Genomic DNA, 14,635 nt, shown 5'->3' on the forward strand with positions numbered 1-14,635 from the left:
TTTAACTCATTTTTAATGTTCTGCACATGCACAGAACATTTTTTTTGGCAACTGCACATGCGTGCAATGAAATGGCAATAACACTGGCAGCAACCCACCCCTGGACTGGAGGCTAAAACATATAAAGAATGGTTGCTGGAATTGGGTATGTCTGGTTTAATCAATAAAAGGTGGTAACCCTGAAGGTTATGGGTGACATGATAACGGTGTTCTAATATCTCAGGGGCTGATCCAAAGAAGAGGGAGTCAAGCTATTCTCCAAAGGACCTGAGGGCAGGACAAAAAGCAATGGGTGGAAACTAATCAAGGAGAGAAGTAACTTAGAACTAAGGAGAAATTTCCTGAGAGTGAGAACAATTAATCAGTGGAACAACTTGCCTCCAGAAGTTGTGAATGCTCCAACACTGGAAGTCTTTAAGAAGAGATTAGTCTGTTCTGTTCTGTTCTGTACTATTCTATTCTATTCTATTCTATTCTATTCATTCTATTCTATTCTATCTCTCGTGGTTACAATTTATGAGACACTTAAACTAAAACAAAGAAATATAAATGCCGATGTTATTATTATTTCCATGCAAAGCTTTCTAATGTGCCGATGGTGTAGGAAATAAAGACAAAATGCCTGGCAAGAGGTCATATTTGGGCTTCCCTGGGCACGTCTTTGATCCCGAGGAAACCTCTGGGAAAGGTTGTAGCATGTGTTTTCCATGATGTCTTCCATGGTCAAGAAAGTTGGCACCAGGAGCTTGGAGGACATCGTGTTCACTTGGAATTGGAACGTGGTGGACAAAGTCCCCGCTGCTACGATGGAAAGAATGGTAGCTGCTGAACGAATCTTGCTCTTCTGAGGATCCGCTTTCTTCTCTTTTACACACAGTGTCATTACACCTGTGATGACGTTGGGGGCAGGGAAGGGCAACTTTAGGAAACCTCTCATATGGCCGCTGGTGGTGGTCATCTGGCCTACGAGGAAAAGGTGGGGGAGGGGGAGGCCCAAGAGGTGGTGGTGGATATTTACTAGGAGGAAAATGATGGGGACCCCCGGGAGGAGGAGGAGGGTACTGAGGTCCTGGAGGAGGGGGAATGCCAGGATGTTCCTCTTGGGTCTGTTCAGACTTATGGTTGCCCCTGGGACCTGCAGGGCCTGCAGGAAGTGTTGAGTCTCTATACCCGTGGCGGTGTCCATGATGGTGAGAATGATTGTGGTGAGAATGATTGTGGTGACGATGATGATGAGGATGACGACAATGATGGTGACGACGGGAATGAGGATGTTTATGTAGCAGATGTCTGCATTCATGCCCAGTTACATTGCAACGGTGGTGGCCTTCTCCTGAATCATGGTGGAAGTGGTGATGGTGATGTTGGTGGTGATGGAAGATGCTGAGATTCTTTGCAAAGGAAGTCCAAAGGACAAGTCACCGTTTATGAATGTATGGAACACAGATGAGAATTAGAAAGAAGAGACCAAGTTAGTTTAGGACTCTCGTTTGCTGTGTATTTGTGAAAGTATACAACACGTATTGCAAGAAAAATGCAAAATATATAAATCAAAATAATATATGAATTAAAAAAACCTTCCCTTTTACTACTCTTAATTTGGGGCAACTGACTGGAGCTGAACGTTTATTGGCCGGATGCCTTTCCTGATGCCTAAATGGAGTTCCCAACGTAATACTTAACAATACACATAAATATACAATATACAGTGTATGAAAGTACCTCAGAAACATTGGTCTGGTTACTTTTACATTTGCCATATGGGGTTGAACTGAATGATTCTATCTGGGCCACTGATTATGAGGTATTGCACCACTCCTCAAATATAGATGTAGATGGTCCTCGAATTACAACCACAGTTGAGCCCAAAATTTCCATTGCTAGGTGGGATAGCTGTGAAGTGAGGTAAATTGTAAGCTCCTCCCCTTTTTGCAAAGATCTTTGAAGAGGAGACAGAAATTGTTCTACATTTTGTGATTCTCTCAAGAGACAAACTTGACAGAAGCTACATCAGAGGTGGGTTCCTAGTGGTTCAAACCAGTTCAACTGAGTAGGCAGTAACTCGGCTGGACACGCCCACGAACTGGTTCTATCAGTGCCACCGTAAGCACCACCATCTTGTTTTTTGTTTCTGTGCATGCACAGAAGCAATTCTTTTACTTCTGTCAGAGGTGGGTTCCTACCAGTTCGCACCTATTCGGTAGAACCGGTTTGTCAAATCTACCGAACTGGTTAGAAGAGGTTCCACCAGTGGACACGGAAAGCAGGCCACACCTACAGAAGAGGTTCCAAAATTTTTTGAAACCCACCACTGGTCCTTGGATATGATTATTCTACACTATCATGCTCATATTTATAAAACTCACTGCCTCTGTGAAAGGTAAGGATGACTACTGCGTTTGTGGTGCAATCAGAACATTGCGCCTGTTGAAGTTGTTTTAACGCAAACCAAATATGCCTTTCAAAAAACAAGTTTACATCATATTCTTATGCATGCCAGTGCTGTGTGTGAAGTAATTTAAGGTGGTTCTGACAAGTGTCGTCGGCATCTTCATATCCAGTCACATGGGCGGCAAGCCACTCCCATCCGGTCACATGGGTGGCAAGCCACTCCCAGAAAGGAGGCCACACCCACCACTGGCATGCACAGAAGCAATTCTTTTACTTCTGTGCATGTGCGGGTAGCGCACATCAGTGTGCAAACCAGCAGTAAAAGAAGCTGGATCTGACCCCTGAGCTACATGCCTCTTTGTTTCAACTTGCCATTAGTGTAAGGCAGGGGGGAAGGAATGTTGATCATGGATGGGTTAGCTAGAGAAACGAAACCGCTACAGCTCCACTGAAGCTTGTGAGAACCTGGAAACTTTTCAAGGACATCTTAACAGGTGTGAAGTTGAGGCAGATGGTTCCCCATAACAAAGACAACTTGTTTACAGGGTCTATGTGGAAGCCTGGCGGATTTGTCTGGGAAAATCATTGTTTAATACTGTGAACTGGTGCCTGAGAATCGCAGAATTAGTTTTGCCTCAACATTATCATGGGATGTACTCAATAAGCAGTAAGTTATTCAGAAACGAAATGGTCCTGAACTTTTATTTGGATACTCAAGCTGGATGTTGACAGTGTTGCGGCCCATCAGCTGCCAGCAGAGCTAGCAGCAGAGTCTGACCAGGAGAAGGTTGAGGGAGGGCCTGGGCTGGCTTCAGAGCCTTTGGAAGGTTTTTATATAAGGAAACTGCATCGGAGACAGAGGCAGAGCCCTCCCCCAGGTGCAGAGGCAGCAGTGGTGGGTTCCTACCGGTTTGGTCCGGTTCGGCGAAACCGATAGTGGTTTGGCCACCTGGGTCACTGGAACTGGCAGCAACCCAGGCCTGCCACGCCCCCGAACCAGTTCTCCGGATGGCGCCATAGGCGCTGCCATCTTGTTTTTCAGTTCTGCGCATTCGCAGAACATTTTAATTAAAAAACAATTTGATGTGCTTGCAGTGCACATCAAATGTGTGCGAAGGCATAGCGCACGTGAGTGAACTGGCAGTAGTGCCTGCCGGAACCCACCCCTGAGAGGAGGCAACTCTCTTTGGGACCTGAGCTGAGTGAGGGGGAAGAACAGATAGGGCCCATCCCAGATGCAGGTATGCCTAGGGAGGAAAGGAGAGGAGAGCAACGGAAGGCAATAAGCTGGCTCTCAGGGCAAGGCAGACGCAGGATCTAGTCAGCCCTTCCCTCTCTGGGGAACAAATAGGAGGAGTTTGGGAGGGGCCAGTTGTCACGGACAACCGTTCGTTTTTAGTACACAGTAAACAATTCAGATTCCTTGGCTAAACCCAGATTTGTTGGGACTCATTATTTGATATTTTGTTTAGGCCCATGAATAAAAGACTGTTACTGCCCTGTTATAAAAAGGGGGTTGCTTTACTTGTGAGTAAACAGTTTATCATTATTTGTGAAGGCTGGGTCAGAACAGATTCATATTTCTGCAGAATTAAGAAATAACAACAACAACAACAACAACAACAACAACAATCATCTAGTTAAATCATTTGCACTCTTACCTGAGTATCATAGATCGCACAGGAGCTTACGTCGACCACATCTGGAGCGCCTGTCTCTTTAAGTATTTTTCCTATGCAAAATCCCAGATTCTACAGAGAAAAAGGAAATGATAACAGTTGAGTTAAATTGTGTAAATTTGACACACGTCTCTCTCTCTCTCTCTCTCCCTATCTCTCTGTCTCTCTCAGTCGTCCTCCTCGACTTTTGACCACAACTGAGTCCAGCATTTCTGTTGTTAAGCGAGATGGTTGTTAAGTGAGTTGTGACCAATTTTATGACCACTTTTTGCCATAGAAAGCATTGCAGTTGTTAAATGCACCAGGTGGACTTTAAGCAAATCTGGCTTTTCCCGTTGACTTTCCTTCTCAGAAGCTGGCTAAGAAAGTCATAAATGATGATCATGTGACCCAGGGATGCTACCCTGTTTCCCTGAAAATAAGACCTCTCTGGATAAAAAGCCCAATTGGGCATTTGAGTGCATGCGCTAAAATAAGCCCTCCCTGAAAATATTTAAGTGCATGTGCGGCCAATCCTCGCCATTTCCTCTGGTTGCTTCCTGCACAAACAACATGAGGTGAGGAGGCGAGGCCGGAGGAGGGGAGGAAATGCACCCCACACGCCTTTACCTAATGGCCACTCCCACAAGCCTAGCCCCTTTTGTCATGCTAATGGCCACCGCAAAAAGAGCAGCAGGCCTAGTGATGCGCAATGCATCAGCATCCGTGAGATGACCACGCTCTCCGCCTCCTGCACCTCAAAAATAATAAGACCTCTCCAAAAATAAGGCCAAGTTCTTATTTTGGGGGTCAAAAGAAAATAAGACCCTGACTTATTTTGGGGAAAACATGGTATAACACATGTAACATGCATGTCAGTTGCCAAGCAACCAAATGTGGGGATGCTGTGTTGGTTGTAAGTGCGAGGACTGATCGTAAGTCATATTTTTCAGTGCTGTTGAAACTTTGAATGGTTGTAAGTTGACGACTCTATCTATCTATCTATCTATCTATCTATCTATCTATCTATCTATCCATCCATCCATCCATCCATCCATCCATCCATCCATCCATCCATCCATCCATCCACCCACCCACCCACCCACCCACCCATCCATCCATCCATCCATCCATCCATCCACCCACCCACCCTCTACATGGTCATGTGGCCAACATGACTAAATGCCAAAGGCACATGGAATGCTGTTACCTTCCCACCAAAGGTGATTCCTATTTTTCTACTTGAATTTTTACATGCTTTTGAACTGCTGGGTTGGCAGAAGCTGCGACAAGTAATGGGAGCTCATTCCGTTACGTGGCGCTAGGGATTCAAACCGCCAAACTGCTGACCTTTCTGATCAACAAGCTCAGCATCTTAGCCACTGAGCCACTGCATCCCTATACTGTTGTTACTGAGATACATTTGAGGATTTGAGAGAAGCAACTTAGAACTAAGGAGAAATTTCCTGACAATTAGAACAATTAAACAGAGGAACAAGTTGCCTCCAGAAGTTGTGAATGTTCCAACACTGGAAGTTTTTAAGAAGATGTTGGATAACCATTTGTCTGAAATGGTGTAGGGTTTCCTGCCTAAGCCGGGGGTTGGACTAGAAGACCTCCAAGGTCCCTTCCAACTCTGTTATTCTATTCTATTCTATTCTATTCTATTCTATTCTATTCTATTCTATCATAGATCCTGAAAATCTCTATATCACAACTGCCTATTTACTTCCTGCAGTTTGTTAGCCAAACTGTTTTTGCATATATTATCTCTCCACTCACAGCTTTTCCATCAGGCAGGAATTCACATTGGGAAACAGTTGTTGGGTCAGTGTTTCTAAGACATCCTGTCTCTTTTATGGTGAATTCAACAATGAATAATGTACGATCGGCCATCTGCATAAAATAAACAAAACAGTGATCAAATTATATCCAACTTTCCCAATATTACAGTTCACTTTGGCATTCATATTGAAGGATGATTGCAGGGCAGATGTAAGTTTTCAATTACAATTTTCATCTAGGAAAGCTTTAGAAAAACCAGGCTATTCCATCAGGGTCTGTTCAGAAATAAATCAGGATAATCATAGGCATAAGATAATGGATGAGAAAAGAGTACTAAAGATGCCCCTTCATGACTCTGCTAGTACAATAACGACACTATGAAAGGGCTTTAATACAGTTAAGAGATGGGTTAAACTTGATAAGCGTTGCATTCATAAAAATAGCAGCTTTAAGAATAACATTTTTAAGACGAAAGGAGGGAAGGAAGGAAGGAAGGAAGGAAGGAAGGAAGGAAGGAAGGAAGGAAGGGAGGTGCTTAAGGAAAGTGGATTTAAATAATTTTTCACTGCTGTCTTTTCCTTCCTGATACTTTGGGAAATAATTTTTACAAAAGCCTACAGATCCATAGGGAGAACATGGATACCTACTGCTCTGAAAACTTTTTGGACTTTTTCCACCTTGAAATAATTTGACTCATTGCTCCCCAGCCTGTATTTCTCTAAAATCTTGTTGGCTTTTTCGGTGTGCTTCTCAGTGTCTTCTAGAACTGTTATTCTTACAGGGCAATCCTTGCATTCATACGTTTTTGGTGGAACTGTAAAAAAAAGAAAAAAGCACCGTTATCAATACTGCAGCATCAATGATCTGAGTTGTAACGTCTCATGTTCAGCAGCCAAAACATTTTCCTCTTCCATGGTAAGATGTGCCATTAAGTTTTCTAACAGAATTTCTATTTATTTACTTTATTGATGTACTTTATTGGCTGCCCACCTTACCATAGGGGAACTCTGGACATCTATTTATATAAAAATGGCTGTGTGTGTTTGTGTGTGTATGCGTTCCAGCATAACTCTGGAACGCCTTGAGCACTTTCAACCAAACTTGGTACACAGATGACTTACTTTCTGGAGAAAAATACTGTGGGGATAAGACACCCCTAACACCCCTTGGGATGTGTGTTCTGTTAAGATGCAGCCTGTTGTGCCTTTAAATGGCTTCTACTGTATTGCTGTAAAATGGCTTCTACTGTACAGCGCAGTGGAATTGCCATGGTAACGGCTTCACAGTACTCCAGAAGGGGGCTCCTTCTGGTAAGGGGGAAAATCCAACATTAGAAATTACGTTTGGTCTGGACATTTTCCCCCATAAATAAATACCCGGACAACACTGGGTCATCAGTTAGTAGTTGTATAAAATCTAAAACATAAAAACACTAAAACACAAAACATTAAAACCAAAGATACATGGGGAGGGTGCGAGTGGAATGGGAGGGAGTTGGGATCTATTATTACTCAATCAACCACCTCCATTGTGCAGTTTCTCCACTGGGACCCCCAAGGTGACTGGAAGAGCCATGTCTTTAGGCCCTTAGGTAAAGATAGGAGAGTTTGGCCCAGCTCATGGGTGTGTGTGTGTGTGTGTGTGTGTGTGTGTGTGTGTGTAGATCAGTGGTGGGTTGCAGATGGTATGCCCCAATACGGGAGCCTGCCTGAAGCACTGCGTACCATACCGGTACTGTGCTCTGGAGGGCCCACCCGCTCGCCCATGCTCCTTACCTATCTTTAAAGTCTTTGGTGCTTCCACACCTGCGCACAGCACATACAGTGACTGCGTGATGCTCTGCTGAGTAGCAGGAGCGTCGCGGAGGGTCATGGAGGCATCGCTGGACAGCCCGATGCATGCGCGCTGCGCACGTCCATATAGACGCTGCAGGGCCCGTTCCAACCATACTGGTTGGAACGGGATCCGGAACCCACCACTGGGGAAGATGTTCCAGTAGGCAGGTGCCACAGCAGAGAAGGCCCTCCTCCTGGATCCCGCCAGTTGGAATACTCGGGCTGACTGGACCCACAGCATGTCTTCTCTGCCGGCACGGGTGGGACGGGCCAGTCCCAGTGGGTGAAACGGTCCCTCAAGTAACCTGGACTATCTATCAGTTAATATGACTGCAGTTTCTGAGGTTGTGCAGATGAACTGGTAAAGTTTTTAGAGAAGGACATAAAAGTTGTCCTCCATGTTTATCTGTGTCCAGAGGTATCCATGGAAAAGGGTCTAATGGATATGACTATAAAAAGAAAGATGTGGTTTTGATCAAGAAGCTTCAGCCATCATCTTGAATTTTTTAAACCTCTTGTTACCTCTTTCTATAACCTCAAATCCTGACTCTCTGTTATCTCGGCCTTTCCCCAAACTGCAGTTGGATGCCTTGCCTTGTTTAATGCATGTATATATTTAGATGCTAATTCCTGTCTGCCTGCCTAGCCCCTTCCTTCCTTCCTTCCTTCCTTCCTTCCTTCCTTCCTTCCTTCCTTCCTTCCTTCCTTCTTTCTTCTTTTCTTTCTCTCTTTCTCTCCTTCCTTCTTTCTTCCCTCTCTCTTTCCTTCCTTCCTTCCATTCCTTCTTCTTCCTTCCTTCCTTCCTTCCTTCCTTCCTTTCCTTCCTTCCTTCATTTTTTCATTCCTTCTTTCTTCTTCTCTCTCTCTCTCTCTCTCTTTCTCTCCTTTTTTCCTTCCCTCCTTCCCTCCCCCTTCCTTCCTTCTTTCTTTCTTTCTTTCTTTCTTTCTTTCTTTCTTTCTTTCTTTCTTTCTTTCTTTCTTTCTTTCTTTCTTTCTTTCTTTCTCTATCTTGTCATCATCCTCTGAAAAATCAGAAGCACCAGACTTTTACCCCAAACTTTTCTAGGAGAGAAGATTGTACATTGTCCAAAGGTGGAATAAATAGCCATCTAGGTCACTGAAATGCTTCTTTATTTGATTCTGACTTGTAACTTAGGAGAAGGTGAATACCTGAACTGACAGTGCAGTTGTATGCATACAGCAGCTTTCTTTCGGAAAGTTCATTTATATGCAGAACAGCCTTACATTGTCCCACATCCTGGAAAAAACACAAGAAAAGGCATCAGTTCCAAGGTGTATTTTAGAGAAAGGAAAAAGAACTCGAGCAGAAGTTGACTCTCAGCAATGCCTTGGCCATGACTCTGCAATGTCCTTGTCTGGAAGAAACAGAAAGAAAATAGGTAGTGTGTATCTCACGAGCCAAGGCAACACAACGCTAATTAATTAGCTTCCACTTTAAAATGGTTAGATAGTGTAATCAAGACACTGGACAGGGAGGTGCGCTGCGGTCAGGGCTGGGAGTGAAAAATGTCAGCAACTGGTTGCTGGGTGGGTGTGGCCATGATGGGTATGGCCTACTCAACCTCCCGCACCACAGCAGGGGAGGCCCATTTTTCACCCTCTCCAGGCTCCAGAGGCTTCCCTCAAGCTTCCGGGAGGGCAAAAAATGGGCCCATTTCTGGACATCCAGAACTTCCGGGAGGCCCATTTTTTGCTCTTCCAGAGCCTCCGCGTGGGTCCTGCACTTGATAAACAGGCTGTGTGGAGTCTCCTTGGAGGGGCGGGGGTGGGTGGGAGGAGTCAGCCAGACCTTCCAACTATCAGTTCGGCAAACCAGAGGCAAAATTAGCTTCTGGTTCACTGAACCATTCTGAACCGACTGAATCCCAGCCCTGGCTGCGGTCTATAGGGTCGTGAAGAGTTGTACTTGACTTAGCGGCTGAACAACAACAAAAATTACTTTTAAAACATGCAGATGATAACCGCCGGGGAGTATAAATGTGGAGCCCTTTGGGACCTCACCCAAGAAAATCCCTTTTCTAAAACTTGTATTTGTGGATGGGAATAATATGTTAACGTCACATTTCTGTTGGTTTGTGGTTACAAAAGCAGGACTTTCCACAGAAGTGTACTTCAAATCATTAATGTTTCGAAAGAATAGAGATGGCCATTACTTGCCGTTATACTTAAGAATGGCCTATGATCACAGGATGACCAATGTGTTCTGGATATTACAGGACACTGCGTTTCCAAGACATCCAAAGTTAGGTATGTTATGGATACGTTTTTCTGAAAAAGAAGAAGATGGAAGAAAATCAGGCATGTTCTTTTGGAAGAAGTTTAATAAACAAAGAGGTAGTTTTGCTAAAAACATAAAAAAGATGATTTCTCATTTTCAAAAATCTAGTGTCTACACATGATATTCTGTATTTTGAACAACAGCAGTGAAAATCAGTATTGCTGATTTCCAGGAGCAACATATATGCTGGTTTCTGCTTATTTCAAACATGCACATAAGTTAGTGGCTTGAAATGCTTGATTTCCCCAAGAACCTCCTTAAAAGGATAAAATAGTATGACATCCATCCAGGATCATTGCAATCCCACTTCAAATGATGAAATGAAGAGAGGAGAAGGAGAGAGGAAGGGGAAGTAGAGAAGAGAAGGATGACAGAGGGAAGAAAGGAGGTAGGGAGGAGGAGGAGAGAGGGAGAAGAAAGTGATGGATAAGGTACAAATACGGTGTATGGAGAGCAGAAGAGCCAATAATCGTTTTTGGGAGTGGATGGTAAGACGAATTGGCGTAAACAGTTAATAATATAATACGATGTTGGTTATGTAATAGTATACATATGGCTATATGTTATGAAAATGAAAAAATAAAAAACTATATATATATATATATAGGCTTTCTGTCTGGATGCTCTCTTGTGACTAGCCGATAGACAGAGAAAGGAAGCAATAGGCCTTCTCCCATATTTGGGCATACCAGGGGTTGTGACACTAAATACATACCTATTTCCCTGGATCAGCTGATAAAGGAGGAGAACCTTGTGGCTTAGTGGTTAACACATCTGCCTAAGATGTAATACAGCACAGGTTCTAATCCCAGTAAGGGTATGGCTAGCTGATGAGAGCTAAATAGCTTGAAATAGATCTATACTAGTCTCCCTTTATTTATTTATCAGCACAAATACAATACACACACACACACACACAAACACACACACACACACACACATGAAATAAATAACAAAGCAAACAGCAGAGAACAAGGGGGAATGATTCACTTAAGAAGGAATCCAGAGGTGGGTTTCTGCCGGCATTTTTGCTGGTTCGACGCGCATGCATCATGCACATTTGCACCTAAAAGGATCTGCGCATACGCATAATGTTAGAAAAGGAAAAAAATACACATTTTTGCAATGAAGATTGTGTTACGCATGCGCAGAACCAAAAATCAAGATGGCGCTGCGGCCGATAGAACCAGTTTGGGGGGCATGGCAGATCAAGTTACTACCTACTCATCCAAACCAGTCTGAACCGGCAGGAACCTTCCTCTGAAGGAACCTGATCCAAGTGTCAAACTCAATCTGCCTCGTGGCAACCACTTTCGATTCGGCAAGCAGGGACTCTTTTTGTGATCCTGTAAGGGGCGCTCTGCTGTTTAAGGAAGCACCGCAGACACCACAAACTGATGGAGCAGACCGAGTCCTGCAAATCCTTGGGTTGGCTGAGTGGGAAGCAGGCCTCGGCCTACCACCTGCAACAGGCGCAATGGATCGATAGCTTCTGCTGCCCGGCTTTGGCTTCCCTTGGGTGGCTGAGTGGCTGGATTGGGAGCAGAGGGAGGCAGGGGTGGGTTCCGGCTGCTGCTAGAGCCGAGGTGGCGCAGTGGTTAGAGTGCAGTACTGCAGGCCACTTCAGCTGACTGCTATCTGCAGTTCGGCGGTTCAAATCTCACCGGCTCAAGGTTGACTCAGCCTTCCATCCTTCCAAGGTGGGCGAAATGAGGACCCAGATTGTTGTTGGGGGCAATATGCTGACTCTGTAAACCGCTTAGAGAGGGCTGAAAGCCCTATGAAGCGGTATATAAGTCTAACTGCTATTGCTATTGCTACTGCCGCTGCGCCAGTGATGTGCAGTCAGGGGAGGCAGGGGAGGCACAGCCTCACCACTGTCAATCATGAAAAGGAAAAAAAAATGTAAACTGGAGAAGGCGAATGCTGAGATTAGGCTAGCTAGCTGCTGCCACACCGTGAATGTCTTGCCTGTTTAAAAAAGCCTCTAAAAAAGCACCCTCTACTATGCAACAGGAGAACTGCATGCCTCATCTAGTCTGACTTTTTAGGCACTCGAGCAGAGTTAAGCGAGAGTTAAACGCCTAAAAAATCCCGAGGTAGTTGAGGCACGCAGTTCTCCTGCCTCATAGTAGAGGGTGCATTTTTTAGAGGCTTCAACTCTGTCATTCTGTTTAAAGCTGCAGTGTTGTGCTCACTCTTCCTCCTCTCTTTCTCCATTTCGGATGCCCCAACCCCCACCCCACGCTCCCTCTTTTCCTTCAAATTTCCTTTTTTTCTTTCTTCTTTAATAAATGCAATGCTCAGGCATTCTCTCCTCTCATGCGACACCCCACTGACTAAAGCACTTTCTTTCGGCCGCCTGAGCTCGCGGCAGCCCGCCTGAGCTCTGCCGTGAGCACAGGCAGGCGAAAGAAAGTGCTTTAGTCAGTGGGGTGTCGGGGGAGAGGACTGCCTCACCAGCCATAAACCTCACCGCACATCACTGCGCTGCGCGTGCATGCACAGTTCTTAAAAAATGCTTCTGTGAATGCGCAGAAGCAAAAAACAAGATGGTGGAGCCTACGGCACTACAGAGAGAACCAGTTCAGGGGTGTGGCAGGCTGAGTGACTACCAACTCGGCTTAACGGGTCTGAACCAGTAGGAACCCACCTCTGGGCAAAGGCATGCAGGCACTCAGAAGAATAGATGGGGGAGATGGAGCGAGTACTGCTACAGTGTACCTGTGGTTGGTTGTAAAGATAAACAACTGCAGAAGCACTGCAATGGCCTTAACTTTCAAACTTGGTTATAAGTAGCTTTTGGGAGGGGGGGTAGTCGGTTGTGTCTGTTGATCGGACACTAAGCAACTATTCATTTCATTTCATTCATTTTATTTGTCTTGTATGCCGCCCACTCCCGGAGGACTCCGGGCGGCTCACAATAGACAAGGGAAAGGGGATAAATAGACAAAGACAACACTTTAAAAAAGACGCAACATTCACAATTTCCGTGGGGCTGGATGTTTCACAAGCCCCCCGGCCTGCTGGAGCAGCCAGGACTTGGTGGCTTTGCGGAAGCCCGGGAGGGTAGTAAGGGTCCGGATCTCCACGGGGAGGTCATTCCAGAGGGCTGGAGCTGCAACAGAGAAGGCTCTCCCCCGGGGAGTCGCCAGCCGACATTGGCTGGCAGATGGAATCCGGAGGAGACCTAACCTGTGAGATCTTATCTGTCTGAGGGAGGTAATCGGCAGGAGGTGGTCTCTCAGGTACCCAGGTCCGATGCCATGTAGGGCTTTATAACTAGTCATAAGTCAAAGACTACCTGTGTTGTCCCCCCCCCCCAACAATAAATTGGTGGAAAAGAAGAGATTCTAGGTTTCTCCGCATTCATGTTTACACCTGTATTTTAAAATTAAGCCCATTACAAAATTAAGCCCAAGTAAGTTTACGAGCTCCACTAGTTAATTAGCAATTTTTAAAAAAAAAACGTTTTTTTTAAAAAGTGCCATTTCAAAAAACCAAAACAACTCCTAAGTAACACAAAAAAGTACAAAATGGTCACCCGATGCATCTAATAATGATCCACCTGCTTGCATTAAATCAGAGAATTATGACAAACATGGACTCCATTCTGGAATAATCAATGACGAGCCGCCCAGATCTGTGGTACTTACCAGCTGTTGGACCTGAGCATCAGCAACACGGAACAGGGCAAAAACGTAGCCTTCTTTGCGATGTTTATTGATTAAATCCAGGGCCACCCCTGCATCCTTCTCTATTCTTGCATCATTGCAGTCTTCAGGGACTATCAGGGCACGGCAAGAGGTGGTCCATGCCACAATAAATAGAGCACAGGCTAACAATTTCATTTGGGCTATGCGATCCTCTTAAGTCACCAGATTGGAGTTCTTTTGAGCTGATACTTAAAAAGCCAATTCCATAAACACGAAAGGGGTGTTTGCTTTTTGGTGGAACTGGCCTCAAGGTTCTTGAACCAGTTGCCTTGATCCCTGGATAAGCAAAATAAATAGAAAATGAATGATTGATGGAGTAAATAAGAGGGAAAGGGGATCCGGAATGAGGAACTAATATCTGAAGCTATGGATAAAATAGTGTGAAATTCTGGCGCTGCAACGGGCAATGATGGTGGGCTACAGGAAGATAGAGGTAGCTTGCTTTGATTTGAGGAGTAGATCTCAGTATAGGTAGGTCTCAACCAGTGGTGGATGGTTCCACCACAAAACCGCGCTCGACTAAACCGCGCCCGACTAAACCGTGTGGCTGACGTCATCAACAGGGTGACAACAGCGCGGAGACAGAAGCACGCTGTAAACGCTAAACCTAAAATTAACCCCTAAACCTAAACCTAACCCCCCTAAACCTAACCCTAAACCTAACCCTTGATCTAACCCTAAACCTAACCCTAAACCTTAACCTAACCCTAAACCTAACCCTAAACTTAACCCTAAACCTAACCCTTACCTTAAGTTGAATCGGCTTGCTTTCAAAGTGCTATTTAAAGCACCCTTCTTTCTCCGCGCTCGCTGTTGTCGCCCTGTTGATGACATCAGCAACGTGGTTTAATCGGGCGCGGCTTAGTCGAGCGAGGTTTTGACGGGTCACGGTGGTGGATTGCAAGCAGTACACTCCAGTACGGGCGTCCGGGTACTGTTCCGGTACGGTGC

General features: G+C 45.0%; 1 protein-coding gene across 1 annotated transcript; it reads right to left on the reverse strand.

The window, feature by feature from the left end:
• Positions 1-450: 450 nt before the first annotated feature.
• HRG (histidine rich glycoprotein) lies at positions 451-13,895 on the reverse strand. Its single transcript, XM_032225087.1, has 7 exons — positions 13,625-13,895; positions 9,848-9,958; positions 8,840-8,927; positions 6,482-6,648; positions 5,832-5,945; positions 4,053-4,142; positions 451-1,391 (listed from the first exon to the last, which is right to left on the reverse strand). Exons 1-7 carry the CDS (start codon positions 13,817-13,819, stop codon positions 585-587), a joined length of 1,572 nt encoding a protein of 523 aa, XP_032080978.1. The 5' UTR covers positions 13,820-13,895; the 3' UTR covers positions 451-584.
• Positions 13,896-14,635: the final 740 nt, after the last annotated feature.

The sequence above is a fragment of the Thamnophis elegans genome, chromosome 10, assembly GCF_009769535.1.
Source record: "Thamnophis elegans isolate rThaEle1 chromosome 10, rThaEle1.pri, whole genome shotgun sequence".
NCBI classification, from domain to species: Eukaryota; Metazoa; Chordata; class Lepidosauria; order Squamata; family Colubridae; genus Thamnophis; species Thamnophis elegans.

Bases quoted from the DNA above. Each gene is read 5' to 3' on its own strand.
- HRG (XM_032225087.1), bottom strand. From the start codon at position 13,819: ATGAAATTGTTAGCCTGTGCTCTATTTATTGTGGCATGGACCACCTCT. The intron at 8,928-9,847 runs GCAAGTAATGGC...TGTTTTTTCCAG, and splicing joins GGCCATTCTTAAGTATAACG to GATGTGGGACAATGTAAGGC. The intron at 1,392-4,052 runs GTAAGAGTGCAA...TCCTTTGCAAAG, and splicing joins GTGCGATCTATGATACTCAG to AATCTCAGCATCTTCCATCA.